Here is a 26,460-nt window from a genome sequence, read left to right as displayed (position 1 = left end):
TTCAGGCTTAAATTTGGAAAAAGTCAAGGGGTGTGAATACTTTAAGGAACTGTGTAATAATATAATTGTGATTAGTTCAAGGAAATCTACAAATTGTGATCTTCTGTTCAAAATGTCAATCTAAGAATTAGTATGATGCAGGAATATGAATTAGTAAGAGTAGGACGGCTGAACGACTCACCGGTTTGAAATTCTAACCACCAAATTGGGATTGTCAATGATTGCTGGATTTTCAGCAAATTCATGATATGTGATGATGTGCTCCATGAATTTCTCTGCAATAAAAGTATCATAGCATTTGCATCTTCAAGGTATCCTAATCTGCTCATCATTATAGCATATCTATTGTCATATAATATAATATAACACATTATTATTTGTGGCATTGCGAGTAACAGTGTACTAGTTAGTTATTTGCATACTTATCAAAGTGAAGCCCCAGGTTGTGTCCCAAAAGGCACCCTATTCCCTACAGTGCCTGGTCAAAAGTAGTGCACTATATAGGAAATAGGGTTCAATTTAGGGCACACCCCTAGTCACTATAACATAACACTTACATACAGTAGGACACCTTACCTTTGGAGATTTCAGAGTTCTCCCCGACCCCTCCACAGAGAGACAGGGTGATGTCTGGTAGATCCCCAGCCGAGTCAGACAGACACTCTGTCCCGCTGTCGGCCGCTGCACTGCCCACAGACTGGGGAGACTGGGACCCATCGCACCTGCCAACCTCCACCCAGTGCTTAGGGATGGTCTCGGACTCACTGCAACACACACACACACACACACAACCACACACAACCACACACAACCACACACAACCACAGACAACCACAGACTGGTCAGTCACTGCAACACAACTCTATGGGCCCTGGTCAAAAGTAGTGCTTTATAAAGGGAATACGGTGCCTATAAAGGAAATAGGGCCTCAATACATGGGATGAAAGGCATGAGGTACCTCTTGGGAGCTAAGTAGCGCGCGACGACGTCAGGCTCCATAGCGTTCAGGTCGTCCAGGTAGATATCCTCAGGCCCCTGGTGCTGACTCCTCTTCCTCACACCTTCGTCACACACAGACGAATAATCAGAATTCACTTAAACCATTCACAGCCCAATTCCAGGTGTAGTCAATAACACTGTCTGAACCCTTAAGGCTCGCGCACATAGCACCGAATGTGGATCAAATGTTTTGTCTGCTGATCATTCAGCACGCTGTGTTTTAGGGACCACCAGCTGTAGAGCTTTGACTGACGACATTATCACACAATTCTACATGTAAAATTGGTGCACATTTAGGCAGGCACTCTGTTCAGAGGTTCTAAGTACTCTCGGCTGGGTCATTCCTACTATGTGTCTTTTCTGTCCCCAGGAAATATAATTTATTATTTAGTGTAAAATGTGGATTCCAAAAGGCTTTACCTTAAAAATAACAAAATAAAAATATAACACTTTTTTTTCAGTGAATGTCGTTTTTGCCATGTTCCCGGTTATTATTCATCAACTTCCACAAGAAATATAAGCCATAAAATTATAAATGATAAAATACTTAATCTTTCATCACTGTTTTATAGACCTAGTTAAATTCACTCTCATCAATGTTTTCTTTTCATGATGTTTGTATTTTATGTTAGATTTTCTGTTTGTCCCTGATATCACTTTCCACCCTGTTAGTTTATTGTAATTTTTCTTTAAGAAAACAACCCCTTCCTAAAATGACATCACATTCAGGAAGAGTCATAATTTCTTAGGTGGGAAAACAATGGTGAAAGGCTAAATAAATACAAGCACTCAGTTTTATCCATTTATCCATGTTTCATGTTGTTAAGTCTATGTCCCACTCGTAAATGTTCACCCTGTCAGGCAAAATTATAGAGAAAATGAACAAAATGTATATATTTAAAAAAATATATGTTTGATAGAGATGTTGAAATCCTGCTCACCATTATGGTAGCTCAATCTTGATCACTCGCAGAGCTATGGCTAATTTAGGTTTATGCTCTACCCTGTTAGGATTATGCATTATGTATTATGTACCTTACAGGTTGGAAAATGCACCTAAAATATGTTGCCCCAAAATGTTTTCTGAAAGCCAAACTTTTTTCTGATATATTATATATTTTCTGATATACTTTCCCCCCCAAATGTTATGAGGTCTGGTAGGAATGACCCGGCCAGCACACGCTATTGGTGTGTCTGAGGCCTTACTCATGACCAAGCCATTTTCTTTATGTTGCCATCAGACCATTCTGTAGTGATAGAGCTATGAGGTACTTAAAATAAGGGACATAAAACATCAAATAGAGGACATAAAAGTAATGTAAAGCATTTGTTCATACTAGCTGTCATTAACAACAGAAGGCTATGGAATGCCATCAATCCTTATAAATGGCCTAAGTCATGTGTTATACTTGATCAATAAGCTATTTATATAAACAGTCTATGCATACTTTCGATTTGTTTTTTAAAATACTTTTGGTTGCTATTTAAAGCACAATTAGTACCTCTCCTCTTGGAGGGGGAGTCAGTCTTGGAGCCGATGGACCCCAGGTCCCCGGCCATGCAACTGGCCCCACCGGCAGTAGAGCCACTGTCCCTCTGGCTGGAATCAAGCACACTGGGAGGAGTGGAAGTCCAAGGGCCCCTCCGTTCAGGCTTGGACGGGATACAGAGGTCTGGACTGGGCTCCGACGTTAGAACACCTGGTTCTGGTTTGAGGGGACACGGTTCAGGTTGGGGTGGGCAATGGTCATGAATAGGTTTGGGGGGATGATGGGGTTCAGATAGAGGGTCGGGTGGGTGGTGTTTTGAGCTGAGGAGGGTATTTTGTTTGGGGGTCCGGGGCTCTGGTTTGACGATGGCAGGTCCACACACTGGGTCCAGAGAGGTGTGCAGGCCCCCAGCCTCCACCTCCATGGCCTCTGAGCTGAGGATGACCCTGAAGTGTGTGCTCTCTGACGGGGTGATAGTCATCGTCTTAGGCAGCTCCGAAGGTTCTTTCTTACTGACCTGGACAAGAGTCAATATGAAATCAGTTTGGCATATTTCCATCTCTATATAGGGAATGTGGTGCCATTTGAAACACAAGATCTAGGTCTTACCCTGGTGGATTCTGGGAACTCACCCCAGGACCACTGCATGTGTGACTCTGCTCTGAGCATGCTCTCTGATAACTTCACCATCAACTCTGAGTCGCTCTTTGGAGACATAGGCTCTGACAGGGATCTTGGGGATCTGTTACAATCGAGAAAACAGCACAACACATACACAACATGTACTCACAGCTCCACAGGGCTATTCAATCAATGTTCTGCTACCATTTTAATTAATATCTACCTAAAATGAGATTCAATCCAAGGCGTGTTATAGAGCAATACACTGGAGATCTGACTTTGCGCCTTTTAAGATAACTGAAGCTTGAGCCGACGTCAGGGACATAACCTTCAAAATAAAAGGCTCATTAACGGCTGTCCAGTGTACTGCTCTATAACATGCTTTAGATCAGTGCACTCCAACCGTGTTCCTGGAGAACTACCCTCCTGTAAGTTTTCAATCGAACCCTAGTTGTAACTAACCCGATTCAGCTTATTAAACAGCTAATTATTAGAATCAGGTGTGCTAGATTAACTAAGTTTTCTTTTTTGTTCAGTCCTAAGGAAATAAAAAAATCTTCCTAATGATCCTGACTGTTTGCATGATCTGTGTAAATATTTGAATAGGAAGTTATTGACTGAGCGACTGAATGAGGGGGTCATACCTGTGGCTGTCGCCGGGAGACCAGTCTCCATCAGAGAAGGGGTAGCTGTCCAAGGAGTGGAGGTTGGGGTGCTGCCTGTGTTCCACTGTGTCCTTCACTGTAGAGAACAAGGGGGCCCTGAGGGAATGAAGAATATCCCCCATTGACCAGTGTTAACACTCCCTATCCTCTACACACACTGTGCTGAACAGACCCACCCAGACCCAACCTGAGTGTACCTATGGAGTCATTGAGCTCCTGTTAGCCCCCTCTGTCTGTCCCATTAGCTGGGGGGGTCAGCATCTAGGGGCAACTTCACCCTACTCCTCTGCCCATTTACCTGCCGTTGTTTTGTGTACCGTGCTCCTCGTCTGAGCTCAGTTCACAGACCTCCTCACCACCAGCAGCGGAGGCCTGTTGCTCCTCCTTCCGGGGGTCTGCTTTGTGCTTCTTTCTACGTCTCTTTTTCTTCTTCCCTGCTGTGGTGCTAGGGGGAAGGAGGGGGGTGGAGGAGGAGGCTGGGTTTTGTGAGTCCCCCTGGAGCGGCTGCAGCCCACCCTCCAGGCCCGACTCCCCAGCTCTGGACTCTCTACCCCTCCCCAGAGCCTCCTCTGTGGGGATGGGCGACGTCACAAGGTGGGCAGGGATTATCTCCTGGGTCGGGGTGACAAAGAGACGACGAGTCACAACAAGATCACGTTATAGACTACGTCCCCAATGGCACCCTATCCCCTACATGGTGCACTACTTTTGCTCAAAAGAAGTGCACGTTTTAGGCAATAGGGAGCCATTTGGGACACATTCACAGTCAGTAATAAGCTGTGTCAACAGTGGTTGTCATGAAACCAATAAACAAAATCTCACATTATGCTGCTCGGTTTCCTGAACAAAGAAGGCCTCTCCGTTGTCCCCCAGCTTCATGTGCAACTCCACTGGTTCTCCATTGATCTCAATGTCAATCTGCAGAGGGAAAGGACAGGTCAGGCATCCATTTATGGAGGAACTCTGGGGCCATATGTATCAAGTGTCTCAGACTAGGAGTGCTGATTTAGGATCAGTTTTGTCTACGGGTGGGGGGGCACTCCCCCTCTCCACTCAATTTCAAAGATTTTACTGAGTTGAGAGTTCATATAAGGAAATCAGTAAATTGAAACAAATTAATCTGGTGTGACCACCATTAGCCTCATGCAGCGTGACACATCTGATCAGGCTGTTGATTGTGGTCTGTGGAATGTTGTCCCACTCCTCTTCAGTGCTGTGAAACTGGAACACACTGTCGTACATGGCGATCCAAAGCATCCCAAACGTGCTCAACGGGTGACATGTCTGGTGAGTATGCAGGCCATGGAAGATCTGGTACATTTTCAGCTTCCAGGAATTGTGTATAGATCCTTGCGACATGGGGCTGTGCATTATCATGCTGAACTACACTGCTGCTACTTGCTGTTTACTATCTATGCATAGTCACTTTACAAATTGCCTTGACTAACCTGTAGCCCCGCACATTGACTCAGTACAGGTATCGCCTGTATATAGCCTCCTATTGTTATGTACATTTATTGTATTACTTTTTGATTGATTCAATTTTTTTGACTTGATTTAGTAAATGTTTTTTAAATCTATTTCTTGAACTGCATTGTTGGTTAAGGGCTTGTAAAAGTAAGCATTTTGCGGTATTGTATTCGGCACATGTGACAAATAACATTTGATTTGAAACATGAGGTGATGGCGGCGGATGAATGGCATGACAATGGGCCTCAGGATCTCGTCACAGTATTTCTGGGCATTCAATTTTCCATTAATAAAATACAATTGTGTTTGCTGTCTGTAGCTTATGGCTACCCATACCATAACCCCCACCGCCACCATGGGGCACTCTGTTCACAATGTTGACATCAGAAAACCGCTCACCCACACAACGCCAAACACGTGGTCTGCGGTTGTGAGACCAGTTGGACGCACTGTCAAATTCTCCAAAATGATGTGGTAGAGAAATGAATACTCAATTCTCTAGCAACAGCTCCGGTGGACAATCCTGCAGTCAGCATGCCAATTGCACACTCCCTCAAAACTTAAGACATTTGTGGCATTGTGTTGTGTGACAAAACTGCACATTTTAGAGTGGCCTTTTATTGTCCCCAGCACAAGGTGCACCTGTGTAATAACCATGCTGTTTAATCAGCTTCTTGATATGCCACACCTGTCAGGTGGATGAATTATCTTGGCAAAGGAGAAATGCTCACAAACAGGGATGTAAACCAAAGTTAAATATACTTTTTGTGCATACGGAACATTTCTGGGGTGTTTTATTTCAGCTCATGAAACATGGGACCAAAACTTTACATGTTGCGTTTATATTTTTGTTCAGTGTATAAACAGTTCACTCACAATGTTCAGTACCAGTCAAAAGTTTAGACACAAATAAATAAAAACCCTTGAATGAGTAGGTGTAACTAATTTCTACATTGTAGAATAATAGTTAAGACTTCAAAAATATGAAATAACACATGGAATCATGTAGTAAAAATATATTTTATATTTGAGATTCTTCAAAGTAGCCACCCTTTTCTTGATGACAGATTTGCACACACGTGGCATTCTCTTAACCAGCTTCATGAGGTAGTCACCTGGAATGCATTTCAATTAACAACAGAGGGCTATGGTGTGCCTTGTTAAAAGTTCATTTGCGGAATTTCTTTCCTTCTTAATGCGCCAATCAGTTGTGTTGTGACACGGTAGGGATGGTATACAGAAGATTGCTTATTTGAGATGTCTAAAAACAAATAGGGCTAAGAAAAATGAGTCCATCATTACTTTAAGACATGAAGGTCAGTCATGTCTTAAAGGAAAATTTGAAGAACATTTAAAGTTTCTTCAAGTGCAGTCGCAAAAACCATCAAGCGCTATGATGAAACTGGCTCTTATGAGGACCGCTCTCATAAATGCACCTCAGATTGCAGCCCAAATAAATGCTTCACAGAGTTCAAGTAACAGACACATCTCAACATCAACTGTTCAGAGGAGACTGCGTGAATCAGGCCTTCATGGTAGAATTGCTGCAAAGAAACCACTGCTAAAGGACACCAATAACAAGAGAATTGCTTGGGCCAAGAAACACAAGCAATGGACATTAGACCAATAGAAATCTGTCCTTTGGTCTGAGAGTCCAAATTTGAGATTTTTAGTTCCAACTGCCGTGTCTTTGTGAGATGTAGATGTGAACGGATGATCTCCGCATGTGTGGTTCCTACCTTGAAGGAGGTGTGATGGTGCTTTGCTGGTGACACTGTCAGTGATTTACTTAGAATGCAAGGCACACTTAACCATCCTTAACACTTAACCAACCACAGAATTCTGCAGCGATACGCCATCCAATCTGGTTTGCATTTAGTGGGACCATCATTTGTTTTCCAACAGGATAATGACCCAAAACACACCTCCAGGCTGTGTAAGGGCTATTTGACCAAGGAGAGTGATGGAGTGCTGCATCAGATGACCTGGCCTCCACAATCACCCTACCTCAACCCAAATTAGATGGTTTGGGATAAGTTGGACTGCAGGGTGAAGGAAAAGCAGCCAACAAGTGCTCAGCATATGTGGGAACTCCTTCAAGACTGTTGAAAAAGCATTCCTCATTAAGCTGGTTGAGAGAATGCCAAGACTGTGCACAGCTGTCATGAAGGGAAAGGGTGGCTACTTTGAAGAATCTAAAGTCTAAAATATATTTTGATTTGTTTAACACTCTTTTGGTTACTACATGATTCCATATGTGTTATTTCATAGTTTTGATGTCTTCACTATTATTCTACAATGTGGAAAATAGTAAAAATAAGAAAAACCTTTGAATGAGTAGGTGTGTGCAAACTTTTGACTGGTACTGTATTAGTGTGCTTGCTTCAGCAAGATCACTGTAAATATTCAACATACTTATTATTGTGTGCTTGCATGCACAAAACAACAATGTGCTGTATGTAGACTAACACCATGATATGGTTAATGAAAGCAAACTGGGCCAGATGATTACCTGCTTGCAGTCTTAGGCTGCGTTTACACAGGCAGCCCGATTCAGATTATTTTTCTGAAAAACATCTGATGTGAAAAGAACTGATGTGATTGGTCAAAAGACAATTAGTGGGAAAAAACATCATAATTGGGCTGCCTGTGTGGACGCCCCCATAGGTCTCTGTTCAAAAGAAATGCACTATGTAGGAAATAGGATGCCACTTGGGACACAGACAGAGGGATAATGGTCTGTTTCAGTAAAGGAATAAAATGTTAAATGTTTTATCTAAAGGCTAAAAAAAACATATATGTCCATCAATAATACAACCAGTGAAGTATCTATATGAATTTTCAAAGGATCCTATAAAAGATAGCATCATCACCAAATCCATTGCCTGATGCTGGGTCAATCCTCCCACACTGTTACTTTACATTCCTCTCTGTACTGTATCAAGGCCATCTCTCCTCCGCTATGCAGAGGAATATCTAAAACTGTGTTGCCATAGTGACTGAGGCGAGCGGTAGCAGTAGGGGCACAGTAGGGGTGGTACTCCTCCTGTCTGTGTCCCAAATGACACCCTATTACCTATTTAGTTCACTACTTTTGACCAGATCCCTAGTTAAAAGCAGTGCACTAAATAGGGAATCGGGTGCCATTTGAGATGCAGCCCCAGTGTCTCGGGGATGATGAACTGGGATGGTCGTCCTCCCTCCATTCACTCTCAATTGCTCTCTCAGAAGTACTTCTTAATACCTGGATCTGTGTCAGGCAGCAGCACTTCCACACGGCAACATGAAAGGCCCCTAATTACACGTCAGTAATGGATGTGATAGAGCGAAAAAAACAAATGGCAGTTTAGAATGACAGGGTTCCATTACAGACCTAGACAAAGTTTTTCAGCATCCTTCCATCTGCCAGAGATGATGCGGAATATAGCAGGAAGGTGTAAGAAAGATTCTGGGCAGGCAGCACGTAGCCTAGCGGTTAAAAGCGTTGGACCAGGAACTGAAAGGTCACTGGTTTGGATTCCCAAGCCGGCTAGCTGAAAACTCTGTCGATGTGCACTTGAGCAAGGTACTTGACACTAGTTGCTCTGGATAAGAGCTTCTGCTAAAAATGTAATATGGGTGGGTTTAGCTCTGGGAATTTTCACTGGGGTTACAAAATTCCGTTAACTTTCCCAAAATTCCCAGGTTTTTCAGAAATCCTATATTAGAGGCCCACCTGTTTTTACATCCTGAAAATAATTTTCTAAATAATGTATATATTTTCTTTTTATGTTCGGACACAGCAACAAAAAAAATCTATGTAGAAAAAACCCTGACCTCTCTTTCCCAAATATCCCCTGAACTCACCACTTTCTCCTTGGAGCGCAGCACTCCCAGTTTCCCGAAGCGTACATGGAAGGGGGAGCAGTGGAAGGTCCCGTCAGGCTGTCTGACCACCACCACGTCGATGCAGCCTGACAGTGTGGCCTGGTTAATGCCCTTATACAGCTCCTTCACTGTCACCAACACCTGGCCTGCCAGCTGGCCCACGTAGTTCATGGTGTCTACCTGTGGATAACACACACACAAAACCAAATGTAAAACTTAAATATCATATTTACATAAGTATTCAGACCCTTTATACTCAGTACTTTGTTGAAGCACCTTTGGCAGCGATTACAGCATCGAGTCTTCTTGGGTACGACACTACAAACGTGGCACACCTGTATTTCTCATTTCCTTTCCAACAGATCAACTCACTACCTTTACAACAGCTCAGCACAACTACGTGAAGTGCAAGAAGTACTGTATGAATGCCCTGACTTCTGTTGAGGCCATTCTTGCACTGACTTCTGCTGAGGCCATATCACTGCATGGCCAATGCAGAGTTGGATTGACCATGCGCCTAGATGCACAATGCACTACTTTCTCCCGCCAATTTGTGCACATTCATTGATTCATAACTTCATTGTGTGATATTTTTTTTTGAGGATAGATCAGCATACATACTACATACTATATACATACATTTTATGGACACAAGTCTATTTGCAATAGTTTTATTTTGTTTGGATTTAACTCTATTTTTGCCATATCTTTCATGCTGTTTAAAAAAGTTCTTAACCTACAGTATTTATGTTTTACGGGCACAGTATAATTTACATTAGTTGTCTTGTTGTTATTAGTTGTTATTAGTGCCAATCTTCAGCTGCATTCAACCCCTCCCATCTATCTCTTAACACCATTGATATTGGATTTCTATTTGCCATTTCTTTTTTAACTGTGCTGTGATGTTTCAGAAAAGTTCTGAACCTTTCTATTCTCATAGTTTCTAGAAATTGTAAATTAAAAAATGTTTCTGCTAAAAGTATTATAATATTATTGATCGATTGACTATGACTTTTCAGATCACCCAGTAGTGCTATCTGCAGGGTTGGCTCCAGGTAAATATTGCAATTCTTCAGCCATTCCTGGACAGGCAACATATGGACAATATCAAAACAAATTATCTAATGATTCTGCCTCTTCGCAGCAAAATCTGCAGAGTTGGGAAGGTTGTATCCCCCATATAAATAACAAAATGGTTGCAAGAATTCTGTATAATAATTTAAATTGAACAATTCAAAGTTTTGAATCCGGCGTTGTTTTGCGTATCAGTTCATAAACCATGGGCCATGGAGTCGGTACATCAAAAATCTCTTCCCAACTATTTAGCAATCTATATGGCACGGCTGTCAATTCTTTGCTTCTTAAATGAAACTGGTATACTTTTTAATTTATCACAATTTTCTTTAACCAATTATGGTCTTTAATGCAGGGCCGACTGACAAGTTCCTTACTTTCTCCCCCTTCCACTTTCCTCTTCCATTTTTGTGGTAATGCTGCAATTAGATGGTTGTAATTTTGGGTAGAGCAGACAATTCCATATTTTTTTTAGTTAGCTGCATGTATGACATAACTCCACCAGTCGTATTTATGATATAATTTACAAAGATTATTACGTTCCTTTTTTTTAATCAATTAGTATATTTGAGTTTAACCACAAATATTTATTGTATTATTTGTTCTTTCTTTTCTGGTGGATTAAATAGAAATTGAAACCAACTTTCTATGGCTTGTTTAAAAATATAATTTCCTTTTCAAATAACTGAAAGTGAGAGGTTGTAATCTGAATAAAGGGACAAGGCCTTTTTTGAACATATTAAGAATGTCTCACCCTAATTTTCTAGAGAACCCATTTGGATTTAAGTTTAATTTTTTATGACTGAAGCCTTTAGTGAGAGGTCTAATGCTTTAATATGTAATTATTTCTGCCCTCCGAATTCATATTCATTATATAAATAGGCCTGTTTAATTTTGTCTGGCTTGCTGTTTTTTCTCATATAATATTTTAAAAAACTGTTCGCTAGGTGTAGGCAAGACCATAAGCAAGTAGGTAAACTGGGATATGACTGAACAGTTCACCAGAGTGATTTTTTCCACAAATAGAAGGTATTTACCTTTCCATGGTAGCAAGATCTTATATATTCAAATTTATTGGAGTGAGATCATTTCTTTTTTTCGGGATATGTATACCGAGTAAATCCACATCACCATCAGAACATTTTATTGGTAAACTACATGGTAATGTAAAAGTTGTATTTTTTTAGTGATCCAATACGTAATAACCTCCAGAGAGGTTTGAAAAGTTATCTAGATCCTCTATGAGGCTGTGGAGGGATCCAAGTTCTGGATTTAAAGAAAACATGAACCATCAGCATACCATGACATCTTTGTTTTTAAACCCTGTATTTCTAATCCCTTGATATTATTGTTGGATCTGATTTTAATAGCTAACATTTCAATGGTCATAATAAATAGATATGCCGATAGTGGACAACCTTGTTTAACTCCTCTTGACAGTTAAAAACGTTCTGAGAAGTATCCATTATTTGCTATTTTACACCTAGGGTTTCTATAAATGATTTTAAATGTTTTTATTAGAGATTCTCCAAAATGTAAATGTTACAGGTATTTATATATAAACTCTGGACGTTATGAAGAGCAGGAATGGTTTTCTAGATTTGTCATAGTGTTCTATTGTTTCCAGTACTTGCCTTATATTATCTCCAATGTATCGTCCATGTAAAAAAAACTGTCGGATTAGAATGAATAATGTCCGACAATTCTTTTTAATTCAATGCGTTATACATTTAGCTAGAATTTTAGCATCACATCACAGAAGTGTAAGGGCCCTCCAATGTTTTAAATGTACTGGATCTTTACATTTCCCACTTGTATCCTGTTTCAGTAAAAATGAAATCCGACCTTCTTGTTGAGTGTCTGATAATCTACCATTTACACAGGAGTGGTTAAAACATGAGTCTTTCTGTATGACTGTTAATTTTACATTATTAATAGAAAAACAATCCATTTGATTATCTTAGGTTAGAGGAGACTGAAACAAAAAACATATGCTTAAACTACTTTGCTTCTTCTTTCAAAATGTAATTTGGTGAATCATCATTTGTAACAAGTTTCAGGAAATTATATTTGGTAACATTTATGTTGAAGAATAAAAAATAATTGTGCATTTTTCCCCATATTCCATCCTGTTTGCTTTATTATTATTATTATTATTATTATTATTATTATAAGATATTACACTTGATCTTTCTTGAAAAAGTTCCTCCACTTACTTTAGTTTTTCCTCTAATTTATTCTGAGCCTCTATGGTAGTTTTTTTATTGCTATGCTACATTTGTGAGAAACAAGTTCTGGTTTACTTAATTATATTTATGAGTTCTGTCAATTTAGTCATTGTCTTTTGTTTGGAACGCTCCTGTCAATCTTGAGTGAGGACGCATGCGCATAGAAGTAGGCCTATAGTCTACCTGGCCTGCGCACAAATGTAGGCATATAAATGTGCCCATTTGGGGATCTGATAGTATTTCTGATTAGCTTAACGCACCACCACTATTTTTCTTTATTTTATTTAACTAGGCAAGTCAGTTAACAACAAATTCTTATTTACAATAACGACCTACCCTGGCCAAACCCCAACCCGGACGACGCTGGGCCAATTGTGCGCCGCCCTATGGAACTCCCAATAACGACTGGTTGTGATACAGCCGGTAAATCTAACCAGGATCTGTAGTGACGCCTCTAGCACTGAGATGCAGTGCCTTAGACTGCTGTGCCACTCGGGAGCTTTACAGGCGTGGTCCCCTTGCCACTTGGGAGCCCACTAATGACATATGGAGCTTCTCAAAGGAATATTTTCTTCGTTGCAAACAATGTCTGTTTTTACATCCGTTGAGAATTCCAATAGATCCTCAATGTAATTGAAAAATCTTTCCAGCTCTCTCCCTTTCGATAACCACTCAGTTTAAAAAGGGGAAAATGTCATGCTCTGATCCAGTGGAAACATTATAAAATAGGCTTCTTATCAGTGCTCGACTTGGACTGAAATAGGTTCCAGTACTAATTTTGGGTGCTAGTAGTTTATATTTAGGTGCAGGAGCTCCTCAATACTTTTGAAATAATATTGTATAAGAAGAACAGGAGCTCAAGCAGTAGAACATTTGAGGTGTCGGTACTCAGCTCTGGTGAGCTCCTGCCCAAGTCAAGCACTGCTTCTTATCCCTTGCGCAAATAGCCTACAGCTGTGTCTGTCCCGAGCTCTGTGGAGCAGAAAACTTCTTGAGCAGAACCCAAGTTAATAGTTAATACAATGTTTCAAATTCGTATGCAGACAGACCATGTGTGATTTATAGGATATTTATTTTTATTAGGATATTTTCTACTTGCAGGCTGCAATGTTTTTATTTGTTGGCTTATGTAGTTGGCAATGGCAATATAATTACTTTTTAGGTTCGTATCATTTTCATAACTAATCATAATTTTGCTTAACCACATGACAATCATTTTGAGATATGAAGATGTTAATATAAATTAAATGAAACTGTTTCACAAAAATGTGCATATGAAAACCATAACTGGCATGCAGATTGGTAGAAATGGCAAGATAAATTGGCATTCCACATAAGAAAGGTTGCAGACTCCTCGTGTAGCCTATTACCGGCAACTTCAGGAGAGTAGACTAATGGCAGAATCTGCGAAAGCTAGCAGGAGTGGGATGAGAATAGTTGGGTCTTCTGGTTATCTCTGGTGCCCTCTTGAGGCATCAAACCGTAAGCTTAAAGCATCAGACAAGCTCAATGCATATTGGTTTTATTCAAACACATATGGTGTGTTGTGACGGCCCCTCCCTGCTCTGTCTACTGGGTTTTGCTGTGCTTACTTCCTGCAGGAGGTTGGTGGGCAAAGTAGGAGAGGTAGGCAGAACTGGAAGGGTCGTCAGTACTGATGGGGCACACCTGTGAAATCTCAGCTGTGGCATATGGAAAAATGCACATTTAAAAATTCTGAGCAATCATTTGGTTGAAAGAACAGATGACTTTCGGTCTACAAAGATTTTTTTTTTGTCGGGGACAGTGCACATTTCTATCCATATAAATGTTCTCTGTACACTTATAAATTGGTACATTGGCCTTAAGGAAATTGTCTATATCTTTCTATTAACTTTTTTTTCAGGTTGATAAGAGTTTGTGATAAAATGTTATAAAATGTTAATTTTAGAAGGCTCCATTGTTAGGCTACCATCTGGGGGTTTTAATGCTGTGGATGGTACCGTTCCTCCTCTTCTTAATTTTGCCAAGCAATAATTTCCCCCCACAATTTCACCTTGCTCAACATATTGTTGTTTGGATTTCAGGGCAGAAATCTCTTCAGAGCAGGTGGTAATTATGTCATATACAAGCTTTAAAGTGTTCAAAGTCATGGATTTTCTGTTTTAGTATTTCTAATTCATTATGGGTCTTATTTTTCTTATGTGAAGAGTAAGACATGATACAACCTGTCATATATGCTTTATGAGCTTCCCAGACAACAGTTAGGCATACTTAATTATCCACACTGAACAAAAATATATACGCAACATGTAAAACAGATTGCGTTCTTCACTTTACCTGTCACATGATGAACTTACAATGAAAAAGCAACGTCTTCTTTGCAAAAACGCTGCATGGCCATCATCTGTTTATCACAGAAATAATGTAGCCAGCTACATTTCCTAATGTTTTTTCTTCAAGTTAATTTTACCGGAGAAAAGTAGGTTGACTACACCAAGAAAAGTAGGATAAAAGGATAAAAGTAACCACACATCAGTCAGAGTGCTGTCTGCTAATTGAATGCCATTGGTGAATTCTCATCTTGCGTGTAAAACGAAGAATTCTGCGTTTAATGCGACCCCTAAATGTAACTTACTAGTTATCTAAGTAAACGGCATATGTTGTCTAAATGATGCGAAATATATTTTCAATAGCAAAAACATAAAGCTGTTGGACCAAAACCGAAAGTAAAAGGCTCAAGCGCAAGTCATTCAAAACAAATCTTCGCCCTCCCCCGCATCCCATTTCTCCACAACATGGCGGAGACTCGCGCTTGAGCCTTTTACTTTTGGTTTTGGTCCGAAAGTATCACAGCGATTTAGATGGTACAATGATTCCATACACTATTCATTGCTTGTTTGAGCGAACAGTGTAGAATTTTAGCAACCAGGAATTGACTGAGCGATTTCCACTGCATAACCCAGCCACAAAATCAGAACAGCTATCCCATTTTGACAACAGAAACAAATAGGCGAATATCACAACCAATCCACACTGGTGGATAAGTAATACCGTGAAACACAACGAATTCACTATGACTGCAGATATATTCTGAAATGTTTTTGAAATTACAATGCAAAAAAAACTAATGTGTAGCACCTTTAAAGAAAAGTTTACAATAACAAAGTAAATTCTTAAATATGAGTTGAGGATATAACAGGTGAATTATTTCAGTTGGATGTTTATTTCGCCACAGTTCACATAGATCCATCTCTTGAATGTTGGGGTTTAATACCTTAGACATGTTAGCAAGAATATATAGCTTATACTTTTTGTGCATATCGACATTTATGGGGATCTTTTATTTCAGCTCATGAAACATGGGACCAACATTACATGTTGCGTTAAAATTTTTGTTCAGTATAATTTGAGTCTGTGTGTGTGTACTTACGTTTGTCCCACCGCACGGTAAAGCAACGCACGCTTTGAAAATATTGAACGTATGCGCCACACAGAAAGCACTGCTGACTAGTGCAGCACCCCCAAAGTAGCGTTGCGGACTGCTCCATTGACAATGAATGACTTCCGCTGGAACGCAATGAGTTTGATGCATCTGGTGTACAAGAGGTCATATTGACTCAAGACATTTCAGACATTTCTTTTTTACAGCCAAACGTTCAGCACATGGGAATGTGTGAAACTTACTCCTCAAGACTGCAGTGTCCCCACTTGCGCCAGTGAATAGCTAGCTTTTCACGTGGTACAGACTTGTAAAATGCTTCAGGAGGGCGGTTACTTGCGCTGGCAAAGTAGAGGTCCGGAGTTTGTGCCAGGTATGGGCCGAATCGGGAGGAAGTGGTACTCGCTAAGCATGCAGCGTGACGCCCTTTACACACACATTTGTGTTGTTGCTGAGCTTTTCATTTCAAAGCCCTTGGGAATAAACAAGACTTTGGGATGGGAATGGACTTCAAACTTTTATGTAAATCTGGGCATCCTGTTATGACCATCAAGATCCAATGAATACTGCCTGACTCAGTGTATCTGTCATAAGACAGGTCCTAATCTGAAACACACTCAAAAAGATAAGCAAAAAGTAACTGATAAGGCCATTGGCTGACATTATAACCAGTGGAAATACAGAGGCAGTGAACATCATGGCATACAAACTTCAGTTATTATAGAGTTCTTATTAGCCAACAGGAAAAATACTCTGGCCTCATCCATTAACACCAAGTAAAACAAAAACTAAATAATTCACCCAGATGTAATGATTACTTTGCTGTACCGCAGCCTCAGTGCCATAGAGAATACACTGAGCACAGATTCATGATCGGATTCATTTAGGCCCAATGTAGGTTATATCTCAATCTTAAAAATACTTTTTTTCTGCTACTCCTTAACCCTGTATTTTGTTATTGCTGGCAATTCTTATCATTAATACCTCTAATATGTTTAATTGTGTTCCTACATGTTTCAATTTAGGAGCTCATGTGCTACTTGTAAAAAAAAATGTCAGCATAGAGCCAGGGCCAAATTAATGCAGGGGTTTACCGGCGCTGCCAAGAGGCATACAAAAATCACATTTTAAAAAATATATATAAAAAATTATATGAAGGAAATACAGTGCCTTTGGAAAGTATTCAGATCCCTTGATTTTTTTCAACTTTTATTTTTACATTACAGCCTTATTCTAAAATGGATTAAAACAAAAAAAATTCTCAGAAATCTACACACAATGCCCAATAATGACAAAGCAAAAACTGTTTCTTTTTTTATTTTAGCAAATGTATTAAAAATGATAAACAGAAATACATTTTTTACATAAGTATTCAGACCCTTTACTATGAGGTGCATCCTGTTTCCATTAATCATCCTTGAGATGTTTCTACAACTTGATTGGAGTCCACCTGTGGTAAATTCAATTAATTGGACATGGTTTGGAAATGAACACCCCTGTCTATATTAGGTCCCACAGTTGACAGTGCATGTCAGAGCAAAAATCAAGCCATGAGGTCAAAGGAATTGTCCGTAGATCTCTGAGACAGGATTGTGACGAGGCACAGTTCTGGGGAAGGGTACCAGAAAATGTCTGCAGCATTGAAGATCCCCAAGAACACAGTAGCCCTCCATCATTCTTAAATGGAAAAAGTTTGGAACCACCACGGCTCTTCCTAGAGCTGGCCGCCCGGCCAAACTGAGCAATCAGGGGAGAAGGGCCTTGGTTATGGAGGTGACCAAGAGCCCGATGATCACTCTGCCAGAGCTCCAGAGTTCCTCTGTGGAGATGTTAAAAACTGTCAGAAGGACAATCATCTCTGCAGCACTCCACCAATCAGGCCTTTATGGTAGAGTGGCCAGACGGAAGCCACTCCTCAGTAAAAGGCACATGACAGCCCGCTTGGAGTTTGCTAAAAGGCACCCAAAGACTCTCAGACTATGAGAAACAAGATTCTTTGGTCTGATTTAAAAAATATATATATATTTGGTCTGAATGCCAAGCGTCACGTCTGGAGGAATCCTGGAACCATTCCTACGGTGAAGCATGATGCTCTTTGGGGATGTTTTTCAGCTGCAGGGACTGGGAGACTAGTCAGGATCAAGGCAAAGATGAACAGAGTAAAGTACAGAGAGATCCTTGATGAAAACCTGCTCCAGAGTGCTTATGACCTCAGACTGGGGCGAAGGTTCACCTTCCAACAGGACAATCCTAAACACACAGTCAAGACAACGCAGGAGTGTCCTTGAGTGGCCCAGCCAGAGCCCGGACTTGAACACGATTGAACATCTCTGGAGACACCTGAATATAGCTGTGCAGTGATGCTCCCCATCCAACCTAACAGAGCTTGAGAGGATCTGCAGAGAAGAATGGGAGAAACTCCCCAAATAGGTGTGCCAAGCTTGTAGTGTCATACCCAAGACGTCTCGATGCTGTAATAGCTGCCATAGGTGCTTCAACAAAGTACTGAGTAAAGGGTCTGAATACTTATGTAAATGTGATATGTATATATTTAAATACAATCAAATTTGGAACAAGGCTGTAATGTAACAAAATGTGGGAAAAGTCAACGGGTCAAGGGGTCTGAATACTTTCCGATGGCACAGTATATACTGTATAGTTGCCAAAACAGCTTCATTACGCCTTGGCATAGATTCTACAGGTGGACCTAAACCATGGCAGAAAACTTTACCCCACACCATAACATATACTTTGTATGCCTTGGGTGGTGGCTATGATTTCTTAATCCGGCCCTGCGTAGAGCTCTGCAGTAAAGGTTGGTGAATGCCTAAATAAGTGAGCAGAAAGGCATTGAAATATATCAACATTTGTAGGGAGGGATTGACAAGTCAATGAAAATACACTGTAGGGGCCTATAAGGTCATCCTATTTCCTGACAACCCCATAATAGTCACACAATTTGCCATCTGTGTAACTCTAATAACCTGATGGCACTTGTGTTGTTGGTAACAACAGCCTCAGAAAATATTTAGTTTTATCTGCTGCCCCAAACAGTTTAAAGTCAAAGGCTTAGCAGTCCCCTTGTGGCTGCAGCCCGAGCACAGATTACTGCTGCCTACAGCATGGAGGTCAGTTATAGGCTGAGTCCCAAAGAGCACCCTATTCCGTATGGTTTCTGGTCAAAAGTATTGCACTGTGTAGGGAATAGGGTGCCATTTGGGACAGAGACATAAACAGGGCAACAGTACCACAAAGTGGCACTTATAAAGCTCTTTTGTTTGGGGCGGATTTTGCTGATCTTGATGCTTTTGGGGCCATTCATTCCCATGTTCCACTGTAGCAGAGTGAGCTGATGGATGGAGAAAACAAATGGATGAAGAACACAATTGACTTGTACTGCATCAACTACAGTTTGGGATGTATCGCTAAGGTCAATTATGTATATAAACCCTGGATTGCTGATGCTATGTTTTGCCCATTGAGAGGCTTTGAAGCCACATGCCGGCTCCCAGTAGGAGCAGTCCTCCATAGGAATTAATGGAATTCTACAGTATTTCAATAAAATGTTTCAAGGACAAAATTATATGTATTTAAATATTTTGTTTGTTTTTATGTAGTGGGGTCAGAAACATTAGTCATCTAACAAAAATGTATAAGACATTTTTTATTTGTATGTTTAGCTCACAATATAATTTAAAAGTATCCATTAAGGTGTCTGTAATAAAATAAATGTGGCAAAAAAATGATGGCGGAGTGCCAAGATGAAGGCAAATGGCTTCAACACGGAAAACAAAAAATACCTTAAAACAGGGATTCCCAAACGTTTTCACTCGGGGGCCCCCCTTCCAGCATAGGGGAGCATCACATGCACCACATCTACTTCTATGGGCACAAGCACTGTTCATGATACAAACTGTTCACACCCCTCTTGTTGGTTGAGAGAATTGAGCAAGTTTAAAGCTTATTTCCTGCAACTCCACACAATTTGTCATAGGGTGGAAAGAAAATGTTGCATTTTAAAGCAAATTTTCTTGCAATTCTATACATTTTGCCATGTATAATGTGTATTCATGTGATTGGAGGAACTGATGATGCACTACCCAATTTCAAAATTGCACCTTGTGCATTCTACTAATACAACTTTCAAGAGCAAGTTTAAAACTGGACTAAGTTCTTTAAAACAATTAAACGACAGGTTGGGAACCACTGCCTTCAAACATCCATAAATGTAACATTTTTGTGCAATTTATATATATATATATATATATATATATATATATATAGGCTACATTGAGGTTGTTATTTAATTATTTTAGGCTATCTGGCATGAGTGTATAAGCCTAAGCTTTAGGGCCAAACTGTACGCTCGCCAAAAAGCCTACATGCCAATTGCCAAATGCTTTGGGAGTGGGCATAACAATCTTTCTATTGGAGGCAGAAAGGACAATGTCGGAGATGAATTCAATAACAAAAAATCTGCAAAATGGAGAGTTGAAAATAAAGAGAAGGGAGGGCCTGAAAAGTAGTTTGATTAGGTGGTAAAAGAGGATGATAGTAGTGTTATTTGTGATGATTTTGAGGTGCTATATAAATTCGACAGACACAAGAGGGGGACTTCAAGTAGGCCTATGGCACGTCAAGGGAACTGTAGTCTAATGTTCAGATGGGTTAAATGGAAACTTAAATCTGGACACTTACTGTTGGTCTATAACCTCTCACATAACCATAACAATAACTCCTGCAGAATTAAGGATTTCTTCACCAAATTTTCAACTCGGGAAGAGGAGTGGAGAAATATGATTTTTTTCAACATTTTGAGAGAATGCGAATGCGCAGTTAGATACCATCTGTAGAAGTGTTGTTATCTTAATCAGCATCATAAAAACTGATAGTATTTCAACCACATGACATTTTGCACCAAAATCTTTCAATGTTTTTGTTGTTGTCTAGTTTCTTGCATTTTCTATCGGGTCCCAGGACCGGATTAATGCAGGGGCTTACCAAGGCCGAAGCCCCTGGGCCCAGACCCGAGGGGAGCCCAAGAGGCAGCAAAATAAATAAACTCAGCAAACTTAACATGTGTAAATATTTGTATGAACATAACAAGATTCAACAACTGAGACATGAACTGAACAAGTTCCACAGACATGTGACTAACAGAAACTGAATAATGTGTCCCTGAACAAAGGGGGGATCAAAATCAAAAGTAACAGCTGTATTAAGTAATGCAGTGCATCTCCTCCTCATGGACTGCACCAGATTTGCCAGTGCTTGCTGTGAGATGTTAGACAGACATTTCTGGGGGGGAATGGCCCTAGCCCTCACCCTCTGATCCAATAGGTCCCAGACATGCTCAATGGGATTGAGATCCGGGCTCTTCGCTGGCCATGGCAGAACACTGGCATTCCTATCTTGCAAGAAACCACGCACAGAATGAGCAGTATGGCTGGTGGCATTGTCATGAGGGTCATGTCAGGATGAGTCTTCAGGAAGGGTACCACATGAGGGAGGAGGTGGTCTTCCCTGTAAAGCACAGCATTGAGATTGCCTGCAATGACAACAAGCTCAGTCCGATGATGCTGTGACACACCGCCCCAGACCATTACGGGCCCTACACCTCCAAATCAATCCCGCTCCAGAGTACAGGCCTCGGTGTAACGCATATTCCTTTGACAATAAACGCAAATCCGACCATCACCTCTGATGAGACAAAACCGCGACTCGTCAGTGAAGAGTACATTTTGCCACTCCTGTCTGGTCCAGCGATGGTGGGTTTGTGCCAATAGGCAACGTTATTGCCGGTGATGTCTGGTGAGGACCTGCCTTACAACAGGCCTACAAGCCCTCAGCACAGTCTCTCTCAGCCTATTGCGGACAGTCTGAGCACTGATGGAGGGATTGTGCGTTCCTGGTGTAACTCGGGAAGTTGGTGTTGCCATTCTGTACCTGTCTCGCAGGTTCGGATGTACCGATCTTGTGCAGGTGTTATTACACGTGGTCTGCCACTGTGAGGACAATCAGCTGTCCATCCTGTCTCCCTGTAGCGCTGTCTTAGGTGTCTCACAGTACGGACATTGTCATTTATTGCCCTGGCCACATCTGCAATCCTGGCCACATCTGCAATGCCTCCTTTCAGCATGCCTAAGACACATTCATGCAGATGAGCAGGGACCCTGTGAATGTTACTTTAGTTTTTTTCAGAGTGAGTAGAAAGGCCTCTTTCGTGTCCTAAATTTTCATAACTGTGACCTTAATTAAGGGCAGTGATTGGGGACACTGCTCTGTGTAGGGTGCCATCTTTCAGATGGGACGTTAAACAGGTGTCCTGACTCTCTGAGGTCATTAAAGATCCCATGGCACTTATCGTAAGAGTAGGGTTGTTAACCCCGGTGTCCTATATAAATTCCCAATCTGGTTCTCAAACCATCACGGTCACCTAATAATCCCCAGTTTACGATTGGCTCATTCATCCCCCTCTCCCCTGTAACTATTCCCCAGGTCGTTGCTGTAAATGAGAAATTGTTCTCAGTCAAATTACCTGGTAAAAATAACTGAAAAATAAAATAAAAATTGCCTACCGTCTGTAAGCTGTTAGTGTCTTAACGACTGTTCCACAGGTACATGTTCATTAATAGTTTATGGTTCACTGAAAAAGCATGGGAAACAGTGTGTAAACCCTTTACAATGAAGATTTGTGAAGTTATTTTGATTTTTAACTAATTATATTTGAAAGACAGGGTCCTGAAAAAGGGATACTTAAATATAAAGTTGAAGTCGGAAGTTTACATGCACTTAGGTTGGAGTCATTAAAACTAGTTTTTCAACCACTCCACAAAAATATGCTGGAGGAAACAGGCACAAAAGTATCTATGTCCACAGTAAAACGAGTCATATGTCAACAACCTAACCTGAAAGGCCACTCAGCAAGGAAGAAGCCACTGTTCCATAAACCTCTACAAAAAAAGCCAGACTACGGTTTGTAACTGCACATGGGGACAAAGATCGTACTTTTTGGAGATATATTTTTGTTTCATCAGACCAGAGGACATAACTGTTTGGCCATAATGACCATCGTTATGTTTGGAGGAAAAAGGGGGGCGCTTACAAGCCAAAGAACACCATCCCAACCGTGAATCACGGGGGTGACAGCATCATGTTGTGTGGGTGCATTGCTGCAGGAGGGTCTGGTGCACTTCACAAAATACATGGCATTTTGGGGAAAGAAAGATGTGGATATATTGAAGCAACATCACAAGACATCAGTCAGGAAGTCAAAGCCCAAGCATACTTCCAAAGTTGTGGCAAAATGGCTTAAGGACAACAAAGCCCTGACTTCAATCCTATAGAACATTTGTGGGCAGAACTGAAAAAGCATGTGTGAGCAAGGAGGCTTACAAACCTGACTCAGTTACACTAGCTCTGTCAGGAGGAATGGGCCAAAACTCACCCAACTTATTGTGGGAAGCTTGTGGAAGGATACCCGAAACGTTTGACCCAAGTTAAACAATTTAAAGGCAATGCTACCTAATACTAATTGAGTGACCCACAGGGAATGTGATGAAAGAAATACAAGTTGAAATAAATAATTATCTCTGCTATTATTCTGACATTTCACATTCTTAAAATAAAGTGGTGATCCTAACTGACCGAAGATTGGGAATTTTTACTAGGATTAAATGCCAGGAACTGTGAAACTGAGTTTAAATGTAGTTGGCTAAGGTGTATGTAAACTTCCGACTTCAACTGTATATATATTTTCTATATACAGTACCTGTGAAAAGATTGGACACATCTACTCATTCAAGGTTTTTCTTTATTTTCTACATTGTAGACTAATAGTGAAGACATCAAAACTATGAAATAACACATATGGAATCATGTAGTAACCAAAAAACGGTTAAACAAATCAAAATATACTTTAGATTCTTCAAAGTAGCCACCCCTTGCCTTGATGACAGCTTTGCATACTCCTAGCATTCTCTCAACCAGCTTCACCTGGAATGCTTTTCCAACAGTCTTGAAGGAGTTCCCACACATGCTGAGCACTTGTTGACTGCTTTTCCTTCACTCTGCGGTCCAACTCATCCCATACCATCTCAATTGGGTTGAGGTTGGGTGATTTTGGAGGCCAGGTCATAAGATGCAGCACTCCATCACTATCCATGGTCAAATAGCCCTTACACAGCCTGAGGATGTGTTTTGGGTCATTGTCCTGTTGAAAAACAAATGATAGTCCCACTAAGCGCAAACTAGATGGGATGGCATATCGCTGGAGAATGCTATGGTAGCCATGCTGGTTAAGTGTGCCGTGAATTCTAAAGTCACTGACCAGCAAAGCACCATCACACCTCCTCCTCCATGCTTCACGGTGGGAACCACCGGAACCACTCTCATAGATAATCCGTTCACCTACCCTGCATCTCACAAAGACACGACGGTTGGAACTAAAAATCTTACATTTGGACTCAGACGAAAAGGACAGATTTCTACTGGTCTAATGACCATTGCTCGTATTTCTTGGCCCAAGCAAGTCTCTTCTTATTGGTATCCTTTAGTAGTGGTTTCTTTGCAACAATTCGACCATGAAGGCCTGATTCACGCAGTCTCCTCTGAACAGTTGATGTTGAGATGTGTCTGTTACTTGAACTCTGTGAAGCATTTATTTGGGGTGCAATCTGAGGTGCGGTTAACTCTAATGAACTTATCCTCTGCAGCAGAGGTAACTCTGAGTCTTCCTTTCCTGTGGCGGTCCTCATGCTTGATGGTTTTTGCAACTGCACTTGAAGAAACTTTCAAAGTTCTTGAAATTCATGTCTTAAAGTAATGATGAACTGTCATTTCTCTTTGCTTATTTGAGCTGTTCTTGCCCTAACCTAACATGGACTTGGTCTTTTACCAAATAGGGCTATCTTCTGTATACCACCCATACCTTGTCACAACACAACTGATTGGCTCAAACCCATTAAGAAGGAAAGAAATTCCACAAATTAACTTTTAACAAGGCGACCTGTTAATTGAAATGCATTCCAGGTGACTACCTCATGAAGCTGGTTGAGAACATGCCAAGAGTGTGCAAAGCTGTTATCAAGGCAAAGGGTAGCTATTTTAAAGAATCTCAAATATAAATATATTTTGAATTGTTAAACACCTTTTCTGGTTTCTACAGTACATGACTCCATACACGTTATTTCATAGTTGATGTCTTCAATATTATTCTACAATGTATAAAGTATTAAAAATAAAGAAAAACCATTGAATGAGTAGGTGTCCAAACTTTTGACTGGTACTGTATATATTATATATACAGTATATACTGTATTATACATGTATTTTAGATTTTTATCACTGCAACAGCCAACCACAGGAAGACTCTCAATGAGTGTAGGCAGCCTGCTGCTACCTGCTTCCGCTCTGCTAAACATCAGATGGTGGAGGAGAGGAGGTAGGGGGACCACGTGGGTAACTGGGGGACCCCACCTTGATTGGGTAACTGAAAATATTCACTACATGGTCAATAGCACTTGGACACCTGCTCGTCGAACATCTCATTCTAAAATCATCATCGGCATTGTTCGCCCCTTTACTGTTATAACAGCCTCCACTAATCTGGGAAGGCTTTCCAGTAGATGTTGGAACATTTCTTGCTTCCAATCAGCCACAAGAGCATTAGTGAGGTCGGGAACTGATGTTGGGCGATTAGGCCTGGCTCCCAGTCGGCGTTCCAATTCATCCCAAAGGTGTTCCGATGGGTTTAAGGTCAGGGCTCTGTGCAGGCCAGTCAAGTTCTTCCAAACCAATCTCAACAAACCATTTCTATATGGACTTTGTTTTGTGCACGGGGGCATTGTCATGCTGAAACAGGAAAGGGCCTTCCCCAAACTGTTGCCACAAAGTTGGAAGCACAGAATTGCCTAGAATGTCATTGTATATTGTAACAGCCCCAAACCATTATTGCTCCTCCACCAAACTATACAGTTGACACTATGCATTTGGGCAGGTAGCCTTCTCCTGGCATCCTCTAAACCCAGATATGTCTGTTGAACTGCCAGATGGTGAAGCGTGATTCATCACTCCAGAGAACGCGTTTCCACTGCTCCGGTGTCCAATGGCAGCGAGGTTCACACCACTCCAGGCGACGCTTAGCATTGCACATGGTGATCTTAGGCTTATGAGCCTGTCGACAAACAGTTCTTGTGCTGACGTTGCTTCCAGAGGCAGTTTGGAACTTGGTAGTGAGTGTTGCAACCGAGGACAGACGGTTTTTACGCATTACAAGCTTCAGCATTCGGCAGTCCAGTTCTGTGAGCTTGTGCGGCCAACCACTTCGCAGCTACGCCGTTGTTGCTCCTAGACGTTTCCACTTCACGATAACAGCACTTACGCCTCCCGCACAGCGGTCTAAGGCACTGCATCGCAGTGCTACAGGTATCACTACAGATCCAGGTTCGATCCCGGGCTGTGTCGCAGCCGGCAGCGGCGGGGAGACCGATGAGGCGGCGCACAATTGGACTTGCGTCGCCCGCGTTAGGGGAGGGTTTGGCCGGCTGGGATGCCCTTGTTCTATCACGCAAGATGGGAAAACTTTTTTTTTTTTTTTTTGAACATGTGCTCTTTATGACAGAATG

General features: G+C 41.1%; 1 protein-coding gene across 7 annotated transcripts in view; it reads right to left on the bottom strand.

Annotated features, from left to right (window-relative positions):
- Positions 1-26,460, bottom strand: part of LOC118373562 (phosphatidate phosphatase LPIN2-like) — a 38,706-nt gene that overhangs the window by 8,654 nt on the left and 3,592 nt on the right. For 2 of the 7 annotated variants that reach the window (XM_035759734.2, XM_035759749.1), the window contains exons 1-10: positions 15,827-16,074; positions 9,092-9,292; positions 4,598-4,693; positions 4,074-4,387; positions 3,755-3,871; positions 3,099-3,231; positions 2,502-3,006; positions 959-1,061; positions 577-764; positions 182-275 (exon numbers count right to left, since the gene is read on the bottom strand). In XM_035759734.2, coding sequence (XP_035615627.1) covers positions 182-275; positions 577-764; positions 959-1,061; positions 2,502-3,006; positions 3,099-3,231; positions 3,755-3,871; positions 4,074-4,387; positions 4,598-4,693; positions 9,092-9,292; positions 15,827-15,988 — 1,913 coding nt within the window. In that variant the 5' untranslated portion in view covers positions 15,989-16,074. The other 5 variants (XM_035759757.2, XM_035759742.2, XM_035759771.2 and 2 more) reach the window with 4 other exon arrangements.

Source organism: Oncorhynchus keta, chromosome 4 (genome assembly GCF_023373465.1).
Source record: "Oncorhynchus keta strain PuntledgeMale-10-30-2019 chromosome 4, Oket_V2, whole genome shotgun sequence".
Lineage (NCBI taxonomy): Eukaryota > Metazoa > Chordata > Actinopteri > Salmoniformes > Salmonidae > Oncorhynchus > Oncorhynchus keta.
Note: the sequence above shows the minus strand (reverse complement) of the source record. Positions and strands in the feature narration are given on the sequence as shown.